Raw genomic sequence first — 21,525 nt, 5'->3', positions numbered from 1 at the left:
AGTCTTCATCATCTTAACAAAATGAGGAAATACAATCTATGATCACATAGCTTTCAGGCAATAGAATTAAACCTATTTTGTTTTTTAGCCTTGGTATAAAGAACATCAAGGAAAAATAAAACAATAGATAATTTACCTGTAATTAGCTAACTGAAGAAGTGCGGTTGTTGACTTTACTAAACTGATAGACCAGCCATGGAAAAAGTCATAAAAATCCAATTAAGGAACCTAAATTGTCTTCCTGCTTCACTTTCTTCCCTCCAATAAAGTGATGAGAAGTTGGTCAGAATCTCTATCCCTTGGTGACCATGAAACAAAAGTGGAGGAAGTGGCCTGGACACCCTGAGATGGAGAACCTTGTTTGCACTTGGGTGCCTGCCTGGGGCCATCCACCAACCAACCCTAGAGGGTCAAGTCAATCCCGTGTGTCTGGTGACACCAACCAGAAGATCAACTACAAGTTCCCACTTTCTTACCCTCAGAAAAGCAATCTAATGGTGTCAGCACTCTTTGAGCCAAAGCAAACTATAAAGTAATACAACAGTCTAACTCACTTTGGAGTAATTCCTGACATTTTCATGTACTACCAGCATTCTATTCATGATTTGATTCTAATAAGACACTGATGAAGCAATCTCTAAAATAAATTATGCATTGAAAGAAAACTATTACAACAGCATGACTGAAAAATTATTGAAAATGACAATCTTTTCTACTTTTAAGAGTTCAGGACATGTCATTCAACCTTTTTTTTCAGAACAGAGAAGTGGTTCAAACCTTAACATTCATAGCAGATTAAATGTTTGTACAATGAATATGACATCCTACTTTTTAATAATTTTTCTAGCTTATAAAGCCAATTATATTACTCAAAATTCAACATGTACTTACAGGAAAAAGACTGAAAACAAAATTCATAAAGTCCAGTGACCTGTAAACAAGACAGTAAAAACTGTCACTGACCTGCAAGCAAATGCAGCATCAGTGCACATTTAAAGAGACCTATGGCTCTCCCCCGTTAGGCAGTGATTAGCCAACCAGTAACCAGAATTTGTGTCTAACTGAACAGTAATCAGCTGCAGAAGACATAAGCTTCAAATGTCAGTAATGAAGTATTTTTCTAGAACCAAAAGTACTATTACAGCAATTAAAAATCTCTACACATTGAAAAAGCAAGATAGTTATTCTGTGGACATGATCCCTCCCTTCCTTTTAGGAGGCGCTGGTGGGCAGAGACATGGGCATATTATAAGCTACTCTGATCTTTTTCTCTTTTATATGCAAAAGATTTTCTGACCAGCTACAGGTGCATATTTATAGGCGAACCATAATGGGTCATCAAATTTCTGTTTGAAAATTCAAAAAGCACAATCTTATCTGAATGCACAGGGGAAAATAAATATACTCGACAGATCTAGAAGGGTTTACAGGCTTTTTAGATGTCTACAATATAATTAGAATAAAAAGATTTCCCTTTTCAACCTTTCAATTGAATTTCAATTCCAAAGAAATTGAAAACTCGAGAGGAAAAAAGTCCAAGAAAAGCATGGTTCTAAGGAAAGCTAGGAGACCGGGACTGTGATTAAATACATCCTCTTAAAAGGGAGTGTCCAGCAGTGCTCTTGGTCATCTTAAAGATACTCTGGAACCTTCCAGTCTATCAAAATGGGCCAATCTTTCCTCTTCAACATTGTTCTGTGGATGGAATGGTGGACTATGTGGGCATCCCAAAGGGGCTCTGGAATCCAAGCACCGAGGGCAGGGGTCCAATCCAGACTACAGGGGGCAGCGAGCACTGAACACGGGGGTGTTCTGGAGGGACAGGAAGCCTCGTCTGCCTGGGACCAGGCCTCCTACCTCTGGCAGCTGCCCTGGATTGTTGTTTGGTGTCCTGCTAAGACCCCTCTCAGATTGAGACTCCAGCCCCAATTCAGTGGGGAGCACAAAGCAAGGGACAAAGCCATCATCATGGCCTGGCCTGGCCCCCTGCCGTCAGCTCAGGAATAGGGTAGAGGGTAGAGCGAGAAGCCTGGCCTGTGATTGGGGTATCTAATAGGTCCGAGATCAAGCCAAATTGAAAATTGGTCCCACCACTGGATTATCCTTTCTTATGTGAGGCAATTATTCCATTTTTTCAAAGCCAGTTTCGGCTGGATTTTCTATTCCTTGCAACTAAAAGACTCCAGACAAGCAGCAACCTAAACCCAAAGTCCCCCCCCAAAATGCAAACTCTAGAGAATGGGGAACAGCATGTGGCTAAGGAAGGGATGATTTTCCAGACCCTGGGCAGCCCAGTTCTGTGGGTCTGACCCAAATTTTATGGGCTGGAGTCTGGAAGGGGGGCTCAGGAATCTGTGGTTTTTAAAAAACTCCCCAGAAATGAGGATGGGCAGCCAGGCTTGGAAACCCCTGGCTCTGCAAGATTCAAGTGTTGGGCCCCCAAGGCCAGGAGAAGGTCTTCTTGTGGCAGACGCACTGGGGACCAGCACTTGCCTTGCTTCATGCTTCTCGTCAATACAAAACAGCTGGATGCAGAAGGCAGTGGAGGTGCCCCTGTAGGTGGGGCGGAAGTTGCTGGTCTCTTCGGGCAGAGAGATGGACGCTGAGCTTGTATTGCTGATGCAGTAATCCGTGTAATCCACACTGCACTCTTGACTGAGTTTTTCTGTGTCCTACAGCAAGGAGAGAGGAGGAACTGAACTGGGAATCCTATTTATTTTCTACCATTTAATGGGCTAGTGGCTGCCTTGTCTCCACAGGACACCGTTCCCAGGACAGATGTGACTGCCGCACCTGAAACAAACCATCCCGAGCCAGGCCCGGTTTTAAGGAGGTGTTCTTAATGAGATTTCAAAATTGTTGAGGATGGAAACAGGTTCTCGCGCGAAGGTCAGAAAACGGTCTCAGTTGGTCTTTGATACAGGATCCATATTTTAACTGCATCACTGGATAGAGGTTAGAGCGTGGGACGATTACATGCATATTAATTCCATAAGCAAAACACCTCTGTCCCCAGTTTTCCTTGTGATTTTGTGCTACAAGAATTTTTGGATCTTGGGACTGTTCAGGTGGTTCTCTAGTGAGGGGGAGCCCCGGGAGCCAATTGCCCATAGCCACCTGGAGAGTTAGTGCTGAGTCCTGTCAGGTCTCATTCATCGAAGGAGGTGTTACAGCTCAGTGAGAGGAACATGATTCACTCTGAGATCCTCTCGGAGTTCTTTGAAATTGAAGTAATGCGTGTGTATAGTAAAAAGTAAAATAATATTAGCATTAAAAAGTTATAAAGAAAATTAGGAGCCTCCTACTCCCCCATTGACTAGCATTTTCAGCTTTTTCCTTTCTTTTGGCCTTTACCTCTATATTTCTGAATACTATTGTGCTGGCTTCTGTATTTGGAGAACAGGGCGGGAGGACAGGGCAGGGGTTCCTCCACGTGAAATGGAGAATCCCACTGATCCGCCTATTCTCTGTCTTTCCCCATCACACAGCCTCGCACCATGCACTGGATTTGGAGCTGCTGCTGCTTGACCCTTCAGAGAACTATCACCTGGTCCTTTCACTTGGGGGGTAGTTGACAAGCTAACTGTCCTCTGCAGGGAATCTATTGTCCCCAATGCCGCCCAGCAGACTGTCACACAGAGCCCTCACCCCGCCTTCTGCAGAAGCCCCAGGGCCCGGGCTCTTTGTGGGCACACGTGAAGAATCCCTCCTCATCACGGTGCCCGGCCTCCACCTTCCCCAGCTGTGAAGAGCCAGTGCAAACCCTGCCATCGATTTCCTTCTTTCTAAACACCTTTAAAGAGCTTGTGCTCCAGTATCTCCTCTCCCAGTCTTCTTGTCTGTGTGGATTTGTGCCCTTATTCTTCCCTTATGGTTATTATTTCGGTGGTTTTTTTCCAGAAGGGAGAGGAAATAAACATGGGAGATCAATCCTCCTTGTGGACCCGGATACCCTCTGGGATGCCAGTACATCTCATGCAGTATGGACCACCCTGACCCCCTCCACATCCTTGTTTGGGTCCCTAAAGGAATGGCTACCCTCTTAGAAATACTGGAGAAAGATTGCTCCCCTCTGCTGCGTGCCCTGCTCCCTCCTCCCTGGGGCACGAGGAGTGGGCACCCTAATGTGGGTTCCCCAGAAGCAAAAGGAGCTAAGTTCATGCAGGGAGCGATGCCAGGAAATTCTGCGAGGCGAGTGGGAGAGTGAGGAGGGAAGGGAAGGACCCCAACGTGGCGCAATGAACAAGTGGGTTATTAGTCAATCCCGCCAAGACCTCGGGGAGATGTGGAGAGCACCCCTGGGAGCCGTCCTACCCCAAAGTCAGAGAAGCTGGGGGCTGATTCTCCAACTGTCCCCGGAGGTGGCGACCTGCCTGCAGGAACAGTCCCAGGGAAAGAGCAGGCACTGAAGCCCCCATCCTCAGGGTGCTGGGGAGTGAGCAGTGCCAGAGGAGCTGGTAGGGGACCTGCAGCACATGCTAACATGAGGCTCAGAAAGCGGACCTGTGCCCGCCTGGGCCCACTCCTTCCAGAAGCACATCCCGCTCCTGGCAACTGGTGGAAGATGCTACCACCCCTTAGCCTGAATCTGTAACAGGAGAAAGCAGTTCCTGGAGCCAGAGATGTGTGTGAATGACACATCAGACACATAAGTGTGTACATGAACGTAATCTATGTAGAGCAGGAGAAAATTCTTACAGACATTTGCCCCTCCAAAATGTTTTCTCTCTAGACAATGGGAAGAAGAGAAAGATTCTATTTACTGAAATGGTTGCAAATTATTGATGTAGAAAGTGTAACTTCTAGGACAGAGCTGTGCAAGGGATATAGAATTAAAGGTCTAATGACAGTGGAGTGAGAGTTCACCGAGGGAGGCTTTGTGGAACAGGTCCTAAGTAAGGAGGCGGCTCTGAACTGGGAAAGAAGGCGGGAGGCCTGGCAAGGAAAGACGCAGGTGGAGAGGAGTGAGGCGCACTGGCCCCCTCCAGGGCCCTCGCAAGCCCTACCTCCGCTTCACTAGTGTTTCCACTTTGGACTGGTGATAAAGCTTCCTCCGCTGCAGCTTCTTCTGTGCTTTTTCTCTGCAAAAGACAAAGGCAAGAAGAATTAATCAACACCCACAGAGGTTCAGAGCTCGAGCTCTGTGTGAGCTGCCTGGGTCAGATCCTGGCCTCCCTGCTTACAGGGCACATGGCGTTGGGAAAGTGAGGGAGGCCCAGTTTCCTCATATGTACAAAGGGGCTAAGAGCAGCACCTACCTCATAAGGTTGTCCTGAGGATAAAATAAGGACAGGTGGATGGAGAGATGCTTAGCATCTTCTGACTCTCTGTAGATGTTAGTTATTCCTCCTTTATTCTTATTCTTCTGTGTAACTTAAAAGATGCACTAGGGCTTTTTTGTGTGTATGTGTAGTACGCGGGCCTCTCACTGTTGTGGTCTCCCCCGATGCGGGGCACAGGCTCCGGATGCACAGACTCAGCGGCCATGGCTCACGGGCCCAGCTGCTCCGCAGCATGTGGGATCCTCCCAGACCGGGGCACAAACCTGCGTCCCCTGAATCGGCAGGCGGACTCTCAACCACTGCACCACAAGGGAAGCCCGGGCTTTTTAAAAAACTGCTTTATTGAGGTATAATTGACATACAGTAAACAGCATATATCTAAAGTGTAGCTTTTGAAAAGTTTTGACCTATATACCTATAAAAATATCACCACGATAAAAATAATGAACATATACATCACTCCCCAAAGCTTCTGTGTTTCTGTGTGGCTCTTCCTCCCACCCGGGGCCACTCTGCCAACCACAGGCAAACAATGATCTGCTCTTTGTCACTGTAGATTATATGCTGAGTCTATTTCTGGATCTTCTATTCTGTCCCGTTCATCTATTTGTTGACCTTGACATCACTACCACACTGTCTTGGTTACAAGAACCTTATAATAAATCTTGAAGTCAGTAGCATTAGTCCTACAACCTTGTTCTCTTTCCATAGTTTCTTTGTCTGTGCTAGGTCCTTCCCACTTCCTCATGAATTTTGAAATTACTTTTTCAATTTCTCTAAAAATTCCTTCTGAAATTTTGACTGGGATTTCATTGATCAATCAACACTTGACAATATCGAGTCCTCGAAATTACGTACAGGGGATATCTCTCCATTTATTTAGGTCTTATTTCATTTTTCTCAGAAATATTTTGTTTTTAGCATACACAAAATACTTAAATCTGACAACATCTTTTGTCAGATTTAAGTATTCTGTGTATTTGTACTGTTGTAAATGGTATTTATTTAAATTTCTGATTGTTCATTGCCATTACAGAGATAAAATTGAACTTTGCATGTTAATTTTGTGTATATTCTTTTAATTCTTTTCTTGTCTTTTTTTCACTGGCTTGAACCGCCAGAATAATTCTGAATAGAAGTGGTGAGAACAGACATTCTTGTCTTGTTTCTGACCTTGGTGGAAAAGCACTCATTCTTTAACCAAGGATGATGTTAGCTATAGGTTTTTCAACAATAACCTCTATCAAATTGAAGAAGTTCTCTTCTACTCCTAATTTTCTGAGAGTTTTTATGAGGAATGAATGTGAATTTTCAGATACCTTTCCTGCATTTATGAGATAAACATATAAGTATTCTTTTTTACAATGTTAATATGGTGAATTACATTGATTTTCTTATGTTAAACCAACCTTGCATTCTCAGAATAAACCCTACTTGATCATGACATTGTCCTTTTAATATATTGATACAACTTATTAAAAGTTTTATTTGAATTTTTCCATCGATGTTTATGAGAGCTGTTGATTTGAAGTTTTATTTCCCTGTGATGTCTTTTGTTGGGGAAGAACATACTTTAGATGACCTGAATCCTTTTAAATTTATTGAGATTTCTTTTCTAGCTTGAAATATGATCTAACTTGGTAAATATTCCATGTGGATGTGGGAAGGTGTATTCTGCCGTTGTTGGGTAGAGTTAGGTCAAATTGGTCAATAATATTCTTAAAATCTTCTACATTCTTACTGATTTACTGTCTACTTGTTCTATCAATGATTAAGGGAGGGATATTGAAATCTCCAAATACAGTTGTTTGTTTATTTATTTATTTGTCTTTGCAGTTCTATCAATTTTTGCTTCATGTATTTTGAAGTTCTACTATTAGGTGCATAAATATTTAGGATTGTTACGTCCTCTTGACCTTTGTTATCCCTGGTAATATTCCCTTTTCTGAAATTCACTTTGTCTGAAATGAATAAAGCTACTCCAGCTTTCTTTTGATTAGTGTTACCATGATATATCTATTTGCATGTTTTTCATTTGAACCTATTGTATCTACTCAAAGTGCATTTTTTTTTTTGTAATTCACATGTAACTGTTTTGATTTTTAATCCAATCTATATCTGCTTTATACATTCTTTAATTGGGATATTTAGACCATTTTACATTTAATATAATTATTGATGTGGTTAGGTTTAAGTCTGTTATCTTGCTGTTTGTTTTCTATTTGTCCTATCTGTTCTTTATTCCCCTTTTCCTCTCTTTTTGTTTTCTTTTGGAGTAATTGTATATTTTTATGATTCCACTTTACCTCTTTGTAGGCTTATTAGATATCTTTCTGAATTTGATTTGTAACTTTCATGTTCTTTTATTTTATAGTATACATCTTTAAGTCTATCTTCAGGTGATATAATATCACTTCAGATGTAGTATAAGGACCCTAAAATAGGGTCCTTACTTTCTGCCCTCTTGGCCTTTGTGCTGTTCTTGTCAGATGTTTTTACACGTGTTGAAAGCTCCACACTATGTTGTTTTTATTTTATTTAGGCAGTCAACTATCTTTTAAAGAGATATAAATAATAAAAACAAAATCTTACACATTTACCCATTTAGTTACCATTTCCAGTGTTCATTGCCCTCTGTGTAGATCCAGATTTCCATCTGGCATCATTTTCCTTCTGCCTGAAGGACTTCCTTTCACATTTCTTGTAGTTGGGTCTACTGGTAATGAATTCTTTCCCCTTTTGTGTATAGGCCAAGTCTTTATTTCACCTTTATTTTTGAAAGATATTCAATGGGTGTAAAATTCTCAGTTGACAGTTTATTTTCTTCCAGTTCCTTAAAGATGTGACTCCACCATCTTTTTTGCTCACATTGCTTCCAACAAGAAGTCTGCTGCCATCCTTATCTTTGGGCCTCTGTTCCCAACTTGTCCTTTTTTTTTTTCTCCCTCTGGGTACTTTTAAGATTTTCTTTTTATGACTGGTTTTCCACTATTTGATTATGATGGGCTTTGGTATCGTTTTCTTCATGTTTCTTGTACTTGTTATTGGTTGAGCTCGTGTCTGTGGGTTTACTGTTTTCATAAAATTTGGAATTTTTAAGTCATTATTTCTTCAAATATTTTTTTCTGTTCCAACCTCTTTCTCCTCTTCTTTATGAATTCCAATTACATGCATATTAGGTACTTAGAGTTATCCCACAGCTCACTGATACATTGATTTTTTAAAAAATTCTCATTTCTGTTTAACTATTCCCTTTTTCTGCAATGTCTAATCTGTGGTTAATCCTTCCAGTGTATTTTTCATCTCATGAATTGTAGTTTTAATTTCTAGAAGGTTTATTTGGGGTGTTTTTACAGGCATACGTTGGAGGTATTGCAGGTTCATATTCCAGGTTCATTCACCACAATAAAGTGAATACTGCAATAAAGCAAGTCATGTGAATTTTTGGTTTCCCAGTACATATAAAAGTTATGTTATACTATACTGTAGGACATTAAGTGTGCAAAAGCATTATGTCTTTAAGAAAAAAAAAATCCAAACATTGTGATTTAATCTACTTGGGTGCTGGATAATTTTGTATTCCTACAAATATTCTTGAACTTTGTCTGGGACTCAAATTACTTGGAAGCAGTTTGGTCCTTTTGGATCTTGCTCTAAAGATTTGTTAGATAGGACTGGAGCAGTGCTCTCTCCAGAGCTAATTATTCCTCGCTACTGATGCAAGACCCTTCTGTGTATTCCCCCAATGCCTTGTGAGTCACAGGGTTCCCTGGTCTGACTGATGGAACACGCACTATTCCCAGCCTTGTATGAGCACCGTGCACTGTTAATGTTAATCCTTTTGGGAAGTTCCTTCCTCAGCCTGATCTTCAGTAGTTTTGAAGATCAGGCTGATGTGCATGTGCACAGCAGTACTCAGCATGTGCTGATCAGTACTCAGCTGAATACTCAAGAGTGACCCTCGCTGGTGTCAACCATCTCTCTGTACAGCTCTCTCCTCTCTGGTACTCTGTCCTGCAAACCTTAGTGGCTTTAGTCTCCATGGACATACCACTTGGCTTCCATGGTTCCTCCTGCCCTGTGCTGTGGTCAGGGACTCTCTCAAAGCAGGAGGCCAGGATGTTCAGAGGGCTTACCTGGCTTGTTTCCCACCTCCCAGGCATCACTGTCCTTTGTTACCTGATGAACAGTGTCGTTAAAACTTATTTCATATGCTTTGGCCATTTTTTTGTTTTCTTCAGGCAGGAAAGTAAATCTAGCCATCTTTGCCAGAAGCAGAAATCCCTCACGCTGAGTTCTTTCTATTAATTCCAATCATCGGCTTCATTTCCCGCAATCTAGTCCATGCCAAACAACCTTCTTTAAAGGCTTCAGGTGTCCCTCATGCCCTCTTCTGGGATGTTTTCCACCCTCATTTCCACATACTGAATTAGGAGGCTTTCCTCTTCCCATGGTGCACCACCTCCTGAAGGCTGTGGCTGTGTTTTGGTCTCATGAGCACCTTCAGCACCTAGCAGAGAGCCTGGCCATTGTGAGCGTGCAACCTCTGTGCAGAGAATAAATCAGCCCTCGAAATACAACACCCACCCAGCTACAGGTTGGGTCCTTTTGTGGTTTGGGGTATAAGAAGGCATTTTCCATAGAGATAATGTGAAAATGCAGCAGGACAAGCCAGGTGGCCTAATGCTAAGATAAAGTTCCTCCCTGACTCCTCTTCTTCCCAAGATCTTCTTTGCATGAGCTGATAGGCAGGGGGAATGTTATTGTGTCCAAGACTGGAAAGGAGGAAAAAAGAGAGCTGGGGGCTGGAGTCCAAGAAGCAACGGCACTGCACCAGCCCCCACCCTGTCCTCAGGTGGACGGAACAGTCAGGAGGGCCTGAAGCGGAAGGGCCCATTAAGTGAAACGCGTGCTGGGACTCTTGGCCACATGCAGTGCTTATGCAGGGCCAGGCCACCAACGGTAGTCTAGAGGTAAGCCCGTTCTCTCTCCCGGCCGCCTTGGTGAGACCAGTTCCAGAGGACACAAGGGACATGCCTTGAGGTCCTGCAGGAGCAGGTGAGGACCCAGAGCCCAGTCAATATGTATTTGTATTTCTGTGAACCATCAGTGGTCAGAGGGTGGCAGAGATGGAACAATGGCTGGATCCTGGGACCCATCCCCAAATCCTATGTCCTCTATTACGTGGCTGACTGTGGCCTCCTTCAGTGGAGGTGTGTCCCCCTTTAGGTCAGGGTGGCAGCACTCACAGAGCAGGAGGGTGTGAGGAGGGGCCCCTGCTGAAGCCAGGCCAGGTCAGTGGGCCAGGAGCAATGCAGGGAGCTGTGGCAGGTGCTTCTAGAGCCTGCAGTGGGGCTCTAGTGGGGCAAGAAGGAAAATGCTGCCTCATTTGAGTCTGTGGACAAGGTGAGCTTTCTAACCGCCTTTAAGCGAGCTGCTTTATCCACATCAGTCTCCTGAAGCCAGGGAATGAGTGAGAAGGCATATGAGGAGAAGGGATGGGGTTCCATCCTGAGCTGGATTCTTGAGGGTGCTGTGAGGCTGATTTGTTACAAACACGCAGCCTGTTTCCTCCCCGCCCTTGTCCCCCAGATCTTAATGCCAGTGAGAACTTTCCCTTCTCGGGAGTGACTCCAGTGCCAGGAACACCCCTGACCCCGACGGCACAAGCAGCACCAGGCTGGGGGGAGGATCTCCGTTACCTGGATGGTCTCCCTGGCCTCCGGGGAGACAGCTTCCTGTGGCTCCTTGACTATTTGCTGGCATTCCTGGCTGCTGCTCCTCAGCTCGGCACCTTTCAGAGAAAAAGGGACAAGATGACAGAAAAGAGATGGTAAATATCTGCAGAGCACAGGAAATTGGAGGCAGCATGGTCATGTGTTTCTCAGCTGCAGCATATCTGAAGGATTATATTGCTGAGGGCAGCGCCGCGAGGTGGGGAGAACAGGGTCTTCGCAGCCCATTCAGATTCTGACCTCTCCATGCCTCCATCCGCACAGGATGGGAATCCAGTGATACCTGGCCCAAGGGAGCTGTGGACATAAACCGAGGCCAGGATGGGGCTGGGCTGGGCTGCCCGCCAGGAGGCCCTCGAACCTGCCAGACACTGAGCTCCAGTGATCCTTTCATGGGAGCCCCTTTGAAGTTTGTAAACAACTGATTATCAACCTCCTGGATGGCAGGCTTTGAAATGATTTTTTTAAAAACATCTTTATTGGAGTATAACTTTTACAATGGTGTGTTAGTTTCTGCTTTACAACAAAGTGAATCAGTTATACATATACATATGTTCCCATATCTCTTCCCTCTTGCGTCTCCCTTTAAGGCAGAATATGGAAAGGACCACAATTGGTTATGTCAGTGCTCTCAGAACACAGAGATTAGCACAAGGGCTGCTTTCCCCGTGCTGGGAAATGCTGTGAACGGGCATCTGACAGAGGCCATGATGTTCATTTTTCTACTTTCTAAGCAAGACCTGGAGCTAACTTTGCATTATTGTTTTAATATGTTCTGGAAAGTCAATAATCGGGGTAGTGTTCATATAGTTACCGTTCACCAAAAACTAGAGTAGAAAAAACTTTTTTCCCATTTTGTCTGAAAAGTTCTTTAGCCCCTCCTCTCCTTCCACTCTCTTTTCTTTTCCTTGTTCCTGTCTGTCTTTCTCCCCACCACCACCACCCCTCCTCTTCCACTGTCTCACTCTCTCCCTCCCACCCTCCCCCGCTCTCTCGCCACCCCCAGCCCCTCCTTTCTTGTTCACTCTGTGTCTTTTCCACTGGGGGACTCTTGGCCCTGACATCTGCTTGCAGCCTTTCGGCCTTAGCTCAGAGCAGCCCTAGGATGCTCTTGCCCAGGGGCTGCCCCCCGCCCCTCAGAATTGTCCGCACATACACAGGAGGGACCCAGGACCTGCTGGAGGCCCCAGATACTGGGCTGCCAGTGTGGCCTGCTGCCCTGTCTTCTTGTTTCTAAGCATCACAGCAGACGCGGTGGCACCAGAGGCAGCCTATCCTCTCTGCATCCTCCTCTTCCACTGCATTCGTTCCTGCAGCAACAGCCAGTGCAACGGCCCCTGCAGACGCCTCTCAACCCCATATCCCCACTTACTCATGCCCTATAACTGCTTCTGGCAAAGATGCAGGCAAATGAAGTAGAATGAAATTCTAAGAGAAGAATCAGATGCCCAGGGAGGTGTAAAGGGCAGAGATGAAGAGGCATATAACATTGAAGGTACAATGAGAGAATGGCACCCCAGCAGAGCAAGTAGCTCTTCTGGGTGGAGAGCAAATGACATGAGAGGGGACAAAGCACTCAGAATTGCTCTTCTGAAGAAAGACACTTTGGCGAGAATGAAACCTAGAGAGTCTCTAGCACCTGGATATGTCCTGCTCCCTGAAAAACTTTCCAGATCGTTTGTACAGTGTTTCCAGTGTTCTCACAACAGCAAGACTAGAGTGCTTTTCAGGTTAATTCAGCTTGTTATTGAGATACAACATGTATACGGCACAGTGCATGAATCTCTATGTGTATGTACTGAATGTTAACAACCCCTTAAATGAGTATTAAAGCTTTTCCAGGGCCCAGAAGTTTCCCTCACCTGCTGTCCAGCCAACACACCTCTTAAAGGTAGCTGCTGTTCTGACTTCTACCATCACTGAGTCATTTTGCTCAGCAGCAAAGTTTTTGAATCAAAAACAAACAAACAAAAAAACGTTATCAATAACTCCCTATTCTTAAGTTGCACTTTATTTTTAAAAAATAATCGTTTCTTAAGTTTTAAATTTGAAGAACTACCAAAAACACTGTTGAGTTTACTAAAAGAAAACTAGACTTTCCCTGTGCATTTATTTATTTATTTATTTATTTATTTTATTGAAGTATAGCTGATTTGTAATTTTGTGTTAGTTTCAGGTGTACAGCAAAGTGATTCAGTTTTATGTATATATGTATATGTGTGTGTGTGTATATATATATATTCTTTTTCAGATTCTTTTCCATTATAGGTTATTAGAAAATACTGAGTATAACTTCCAGGGCTATACAGTTGGTCCTTGTTGTTTATGTATTTAATATACTTTATAATTAGGACAAAATTACTAAAAAGCCAGAAATTTCAGACACTGAATTAGATTTGCAGTGAACAGTTCATCCTGGAGCCCTCACCATCTGACAGGCTAATGTTCACAAGACAATTACCAACGACAACGACTAATTGTCTGGGCTAAAGTGTCATGGGTGTTGCCATTTATTAAGAAGCAGCTGACCTGCTCGTCTCCAGAGGTGGCTGCATTTCAGAACTGGGCGAGGTGATGCCACGTCCCTCCTTCCTGTGTCTCTGGGATTTTGTGGGGTTTAATTAATTAATTAATGTTCTTAATGTACCCTGAGATCCTCAGATGTGAGGTGCTATCCCAGCAAAAAGTCAAGGCAGCGGTATTATATAACACACAGCTAGAAACACGACTGAGGTTGCAAATTTAACTGTTATTTTATTGCTTACACCACCTAAATAGCTTGGTAGTCACGAACTAGGGCTTTATTCTAGTGGGAGCGAAGGCATCGTTTACTAGCACTTTCTGAGTCAGACTGCTACGCTGAGGCGGAGTTACCATGAAGCAAATAAAGCTGGAGGTCCAGGTCCCTCCCAAGGCACAGCACCCACTACTGCATTGCTAATTTTGTATTATTTTCCTTAAAGAGAGCTCCCAAATTGTATAGACCCAAGACCTGTGTCTGCCTTGCTCTTTAACACAAATAATACAGAGGGAAAGCTAAATAATACATTGTGAAGGCTTTAGGAAAAAGTAGCAGTATACAATCTGGTGGGTTTTGACATTTTCTTAAAATAGTGATCAAAAATCCTAACAAGATTTTTTTGTGAAATGAAATAAAGTGATTCTAAAAGAGCAAATATGGAAGAACAGTTAGTCAACAAAATTTTAAGAAATAACAACAAAGAGCAGGCCATATTTTCTAATGAATATTAAGACATATTATATTATTGATACTATGTATAAAATAGACAGCTGATGGGAACATACTGTATAGCACAGGGAACTCTACCTAATGCACTGTGGTAACCTAAATGACAGGGAAGTCCAAAAGGGAGGGGATATCTGCATGTGTATGGCTGATGCATTTTGTTGTGTAGTGGAGGTTAACACAACATTGTAAAGCAACCATACTCCAATAAAAATTAATTTAAAAAAAACTATTTAATCACATAATCCCAAAATAAAAATGGAGGTACTTTTCTTAAAAAAACAAAGACATATTATAAAGCCATAGTTATTAAAACAGAGGGTTATTGGGAGTAAGAACAGAACAGAATGCAATCCAGAAAAGAGCCAGATAATTATGAAATGTTCATATATGTTAAAGGTAGCATTGGTGCAGGAAGAATAAACTGTACAATAAATAGTGCTAACCATAAGGAAAAAAATTAATTTGGGCCCCTATTTCATACAATACTCAAGGATCATTTGCAGATATATTAACAGCTTAAAGTTTTTGTTAATACTTTTAAATTATGAGAAGAAAATATAGGAGAACATCTCTATTACCTTGGGGGTGGAGAAACCCTTCCTTAAAAATGTAGAAGACAGAAGTCATAAAAAAAATATTGACATGCTAGACCCCATCAGAATTTTAAAGTTCTGTCTGTCAAAAGAAACCCCTAATTTTTAAATATTTGGAGAAAATATTTGCAACACACATGATAAACCAACAATTGAATTCTAGGGAAAGAGGAAAAAAAACACAATAGGCAAAGGAAATGAATGGACAGGAAATGCAAAGGACCAATAAACACATAAAAAGGGTCCAACCTCAGTAATAGAGAAATGAAGTTAAAACAATATCTCCTTTCACAGCTATCATACAGGCAAAAGTTAAAAATGCTGACCACACTAAATACTGGAAAACTAGGAGAGGCTCTGGAGGAAGGCCACTGCTATGGCCATGTTTGGTGGCAATGTATTTCCAGGACTAACAAGAACGATTCTGGGAATATAGCCTGTGGAAACTTTTACAAGGGGCCAAGGGATACATGTGCAAGGATATTTATTGCAGCACAGTTTGCAATAACAAAATAGTGGAAACAATTTAAATTTCCATTTAAGGACAAATGTGGCCCATTCCATACAGTGGAATCCTACCCAGAAGATTAAAAGGAGGGTCACAGACCTAAGCTTATCAACGTTATTAGATCTCAAAGAGCTGAGTGAAGAAACAAATTTCAGAACGTCCCATACCCAAAAGGTGCCATTTATGTAAAAAATACTGCCACGGTCTTCCCTGGTGGCACAGTGGTTGAGAATCCACCTGCCAATGCAAGGGACACGGGTTCGATCCCTGGTCCGGGAAGATCCCACATGCCGCGGAGCAACTAAGCCCATGCACCACAACTACGGAGCCTGAGCTCTAGAGCCCACGAGCCACAACTACTGAGCCCACGTGCTGCAACTACTGAAAGCCCACGTGCCTAGAGCCCGTGCTCCTCAACAAGAGAAGCCACTGCAATGAGAAGCCCACGCATCACATGGAAGAGTAGCCCCTGCTTGCTGCAGATAGAGAACGCACGTGCATAGCAACGAAGACACAACACAGCCAAAATAAATAAATAAATAAAATTAATTAAAAAAAACAAAAAAAACCTCAAAAAACAAAAACACTGCCACCAGATGGTAGTGGTTTTTTTCTGTGAATACGTGCATAAAAAGAGGTCTGGATGGATGCAGGCCACTTCTGGGGATGAGAGGGAGAACCAGGCTTGGCCACTGACCAAAGGGAATTCGACTCTAACTGCATTACCCTAACTTTTTAAAGGAGGACAGTTTAATGTATTATTAACACAATTAAGATTCCCCCCAAGATGTCTAATTATAAAGGTAAATTTCTATCTTCAGAATATTACAAAATGGTCATTTTGTTTAGTATTTTAATATTATGATTTCAGAAAAGACTGACAAATGAATTTAAGCCACTCAGCTCTAAGAAGAGGAAAGATTAGAGGTTCGACTTAAATCATTGATTCGACTGAAGTTCAGTGGAGAACAAGGAGTTGAGGGCACTCTAGAGGTACTGTGAAGTACATAATGAATCAGATGTAGTCATTACTCTAAGAGGCTCACAAGTAATTAGGGTGTGAGTGCACTCCCCCCACACACACACCTCTAATTATCTTGCAGTGTGAAAGTTGCTAAAGCAGAGGTATGAACAAAGCACAGTGCGTGTTCACTTATTTAATCATTCTTTCATTTAAAAATTTATATTTTACACCCACCATCTAGTAGACATTAACACACTAGACGTTGAAGATTCAGCAATGAACAAGACCAACTTACACTCCCAAAGTAAGTCAGTAAGAGCAGGAGGAAACATTAAGCTCTGCTAGATGCAGAAAATAAGAGCACGGGAGCTGCTTCAAGGTTGAGTGGTCAGAGATGTCCCTATGGACATTTAAGCTGAGATCTGAAGGATAAGAAGTAGTAAGTAAGAGGTTGGAAACAGTGAGCAGACAGTGCTATCAAGCATTTCTGTTGAAGAGTGGAGATGTTCTTATTTCTTGACCTGTTTCCTTCCTTGGTTTGCCTCTGACCTTTTGGTCTTCTTTGTAACTGTGCTAGTTTCCTGTGGCCACTGTAACAAATTACCACTCACTTGGTGGCTTAAAACAACAGAAATGTATACTCCCACAGTTCTGGAAGCCAGAAGTCCAAAATCAGTACAGTATCCCTGGGCAGAAATCAAGGTGTTGGCAGGGCCAGGCTCCTTCTGTCTTGGATAATTTCATCTCAAGATCCTTCATCACACTTACAAAGACCTTTTACCAAAACTAAGGTAACATTTGCACATTCCAGGGATTGGGATGTGAACATTTTTCGGAAAGTCACGTTTCAGTCTAACCTCGGGAGCACCTGGGTGCTGTGTATCCATCCAAGTGCTTCCTAGGAAGGTAAACTCAACTTGTCCGAATCCGAAGTCACAGCACCTCCACCAAATGATTCACTCACTCTTATTCCCATCCTGCAAAACGGTTCCACCATCCACCTAGTTTCTGAAATCACCCTTGAGGTTTTCCTCTTCCACAGTCTTCCTTCCCCATATGCAGTAAAACATCAAGTTCCATTAAGTCTCCAAAATATCTACCAGCTTCATCCACGATCACGCTTCTGGTTCAGCCCCTCATCTCTTTCCAACACAGTCCAGTGGCCCTTAGAAAGTCTTCCCAGAAACTAGAAGTTGACGGTGTATCCCTTTCTAGTTAAAGATTCCTGATGGTTGCCCAACAGTTATGTTGTGATTAAATAGAATCTAGATGCTTTTGTGAGGGCTCATAAGACTTCAGCTGCCTCTCCTCCATCTCCTGTCCTGCTTCCTATTTCCTGCCACCCCCTCACTTCCCGCTTCAGCAACACTGAGCTGGTGCTTTCCTCTCATATGCCCTGGTCTCTAACACCTCCTTATTTTGCACATGCACATTGTTTTCCCTCTGCCAGGAAAATCTTTATGAAAGCTCCAATTTTTTTTGAAGTTTTGACTCAAAAGCTGCCTTTTCTATGAAGTCTATGTTAATGTTCCCAAGATGACTTAGGTATAACTCTGCTGTGGTCCCACCACAATTTTCTATCCTTCAGAACAAATCTCTGATTATAAATTCATTTGTCTCGCATGTTTATTCTACCATTAGACCGTGCAAGGCTCACCAGGTACTAGACCAGGCTCCCAAAGGCTAGTATATGGGATGTATTAGCTGAATGAACAGCAAGAGGCTGATGACAAAGTCTACAATGATACAAAGGAAAACACTCACAGGCCGCATGAAAGCAGGACAATGAGCTTTTCCATATTGTTCAAGGAAACTCCTCCCTCCTGGACTGCAGTGCAGACTCCAAGCCATAGAGTATGGTGAACTTGAGCTCAGTGCACTGGTAATTCCCAGATCACTGTCTTGACATGAGACTGTAGGTTTTAGCCTCCAACAGGCTAAACTGGAGTTTGTGTCTCCTGAGGATAGGAGAAAGAAGGCCATGACAAAAATCACCAGCGTTATTCTTTTTTTGTGAACATGGGTTGTAATCATGATGCTGATTTTTCATCCTCACTTTGTTTAGGCCCTTTGTCATGTAGTGGCTTCCACCCCAATTCTGGGCTCAGCCTGGGACCTGCTTTGGTCAAAGCCTAGACCTCAAGAGGCCTTGTGTATTTCCACTTGGTCTCTTGCAGCTCTGTTGTCACCATGAGAACATGCCCCATCCAGCCTGCTACGGGACGAGAGGCACACGGGGCAGAGCCAAAGGCAGCCTAGATCTGCCAAGAGGCAACTGACCCCAAGACACGTGAAAAGACCCAGCCAAGATCAGCAGAGCTGCCTAGCTGACCTCAGCTGCATGAGCAAAATACACTTGGGATGTCACTGTGGTTTTGCAGTTGTTTGTTAGCAGCATTATTGTGGTAATGGACTACTGATGCAGTCACAAAATATAACAGCGAGAATCAAGTAAATACTGAAGCTTGTTCTTTGAAAAATACCAATTAAATTGACACTGGTGAGACTAATGGAAAAAAAGACACAAATACAAAATACCAGGAATAAACACAGAAACATAGGGGACATCTATAAAGTAAGATGGTAGATATAAACCCACAAGAACATTAAATGTAAATGAACAAAATACTGTAAAAGACAACAGTTGTCACACTAGATAAAAATAACAACAACCAAACTTATGCTGTTTATAAGAGACACATTTAACATGTAAGGAAATAAGAAGGATGAAAATAAAAGAGTGGATAGAGATATAACATGCAAATATGAATCAAAGAAAGCAGGTGTGGCCATATTAAAATCAGAAAAAGTAGGCTTTAAGGCAAAAACATTTCACTAGAGATAAAGAAGGACACTTCATAACTGATTTATTTTAAGTTCAGGAAGACATAATGACTTAAAAATTATGCACCTAGGGCTTTCCTGGTGGCGCAGTGGTTGAGAATCCGCCTGCCGATGCAGGGGACACGGGTTCATGCCCCAGTCCGGGAATCCCACATGACGCGGAGCGGCTGGGCCCGTGAGCCATGGCTGCTGAGCCTGCACGACCAGAGCCTCTGCTCCTCAATAGGAGAGGCCACTACAGTGAGAGGCCCACATACCACACACACAAAAAAATTATGCACCTAATAACATAGACTCAAAATACATAATTAAAAATTATATACTATGAATAGAAATTGGTACATCCACAATCAAAGCGGGAGACTTTAACAGACCTCTCATGAATTGATGAAACAATTGATGAAGTCAAAAGGATAAAATATTTGACATTATTATCAAATGTGACTGATTCATATAGAACCCTGCACCTAACAACTAGAGGATATACACTTTTTTCATGGACTCCAGGAACATTTACCAAAATTGACCATATGCTGAACAAAATTTAAAGGGTCAAAATCACACAGAGTAGGTTCTCTGACTTTAGTGTAATTAAGCTAAAAGCTAGTGATAAAAAGATAACAAGACTATCCAAACAGACAGAGAAAACATGGTATGTACAGACAATGGAATATTAATCAACCTTAAAGAGAAGGAACTCCTGCAACATGTGACGACATGGATAAACCTTGAACATATTATGCTAGGTGAAATAAGTCAGTCACAGGAGGGCAGATACTATGTGATTTCACTTATATGTGGTATCTAAAAGTCAAACTCATAGAAACAGAGCATAAAATGGTAGTTACCAGGGGTTGGGGGGAGGGGGAAATAAGGAGATGCTATTCAAAAGTGTAAAGTTTCAGTAACGCAAGATGAATAAGTTCTAGATCTGCTGAAAATACTGTGACTGTAGTTAACAAAAATCCAGTATACACTTAAAAATTTAAGAAAGTAATTCTCATGTTAGGTGTTCTTACCATAATAAATTTTTTTTTAAAAAAGATAAATAGGACAGCCCCATATGTTTAGGAGTAAATGTTCTTTTAAATAACTTATGAGCCAAAGAATAAATAAAATGAAATTTCAAAAATATTGATAATGAGTACATTATAAAACAAAACCTGTAAGGTGCAGCTAAATCCAAGCATAGAGGAATACTTATAGTTTAAACACTCATTTTAGAAAAGAAGAACAACTAAAAATCAATGAGGGGACTTCCCTGGTGGTGCAGTGGTTAAGAATCCACCTGCGAATGCAGAGGACACAGGTTTGAGCCCTGGTCCAGGAAGATCCCACATGCTGCAGAGCAACTAAGCCCATGTGCCACAACTACTGAGTCTGCACTCTAGAGCCTCTGAGCCACAACTACTGAGACCACGCACCACAACTACTGAAGCCCGCACGCCTAGAGACCATGCTCCACAACAAGCCACCACAATAAGCCAGCACACTGCAACAAAGAGTAGCCCCTGCTCTCCACAACTAGAGAAAGCCTGCGCGCAGCAACAAAAACCCAACTCAGCCAAAAATAAATAAATTAAATAAATTAATTTAAAAATTTTTTAAAAGGAGTGACGAATCCCAAAAATCAACCCACAAATAAAATATGGGCAATTGATTTACGCAAAGGTGGCATTACAATGAGGGAAATGATGACCTTTTCAGTAAATGGTGCTTGGTCAATTGGATATCCACACTTTTTAAATGAAACAATTCCTCTGTCACAGCACACATGAAAATCAATTCCGTGTGGATGGTAGATCTAAATGTGAAAGGCATACCAACATGAAGTGGGGAATTGAGCAAAGTTGTCTAGGACCCGTTCTTCATTACCACACCCCAAGATTGTCTACACCCGAGTTATGCTAAATTAAGTAATAAACATTTAGCAAACTTCTAAATCATTTCTAAAGAAAACATTAAAACATTCACTACTAAGTTTAAGTTTATATACTTTTGGCTTTTTTTTTTTAACAGAGGGGTTAAAGATATTTGGATCTGTTAATGAAGCTATTTGGATATGCCACGTCAAAAAATTGTGCTGCAAAGAAGCATATACCTCTAAAAATTATGAAATTCATGAAATTTAATAGTCTGCTAGGAAATGCTTGTATATGACAGACAATCCACAATTGTCTACTTCCTCATTTTCTCTGTAAAATGAAGACTATAATGGTTAAAAATTATAATCAATATATATAATTGAAATTACTAGAAATATTAAGGATAAAGGGAAACAATTTAGTATGAAAAATACGCAAGGAATGTAGAATGTGTTTTTGTTAAGGTAAAAAAGAAAGAAATTGA

General features: G+C 42.1%; 1 protein-coding gene across 5 annotated transcripts in view; it reads right to left on the bottom strand.

Annotated features, from left to right (window-relative positions):
- Window positions 1-21,525, bottom strand: part of CFAP61 (cilia and flagella associated protein 61) — a 272,631-nt gene that overhangs the window by 185,235 nt on the left and 65,871 nt on the right. For all 5 annotated transcript variants that reach the window (XM_067013791.1, XM_059038853.2, XM_067013793.1 and 2 more), the window contains exons 9-12: window positions 10,985-11,076; window positions 5,007-5,081; window positions 2,494-2,672; window positions 892-931 (exon numbers count right to left, since the gene is read on the bottom strand). In XM_067013791.1, the coding sequence (XP_066869892.1) occupies window positions 892-931; window positions 2,494-2,672; window positions 5,007-5,081; window positions 10,985-11,076 (386 nt within the window). The remainder of the gene's footprint in view (window positions 1-891; window positions 932-2,493; window positions 2,673-5,006; window positions 5,082-10,984; window positions 11,077-21,525) is intronic.

Source organism: Kogia breviceps, chromosome 14 (assembly GCF_026419965.1).
Source record: "Kogia breviceps isolate mKogBre1 chromosome 14, mKogBre1 haplotype 1, whole genome shotgun sequence".
NCBI lineage: Eukaryota > Metazoa > Chordata > Mammalia > Artiodactyla > Physeteridae > Kogia > Kogia breviceps.
The sequence above is the reverse complement of the archived record's forward strand: the minus strand, read 5'-3'. Positions and strand labels throughout refer to the sequence as shown.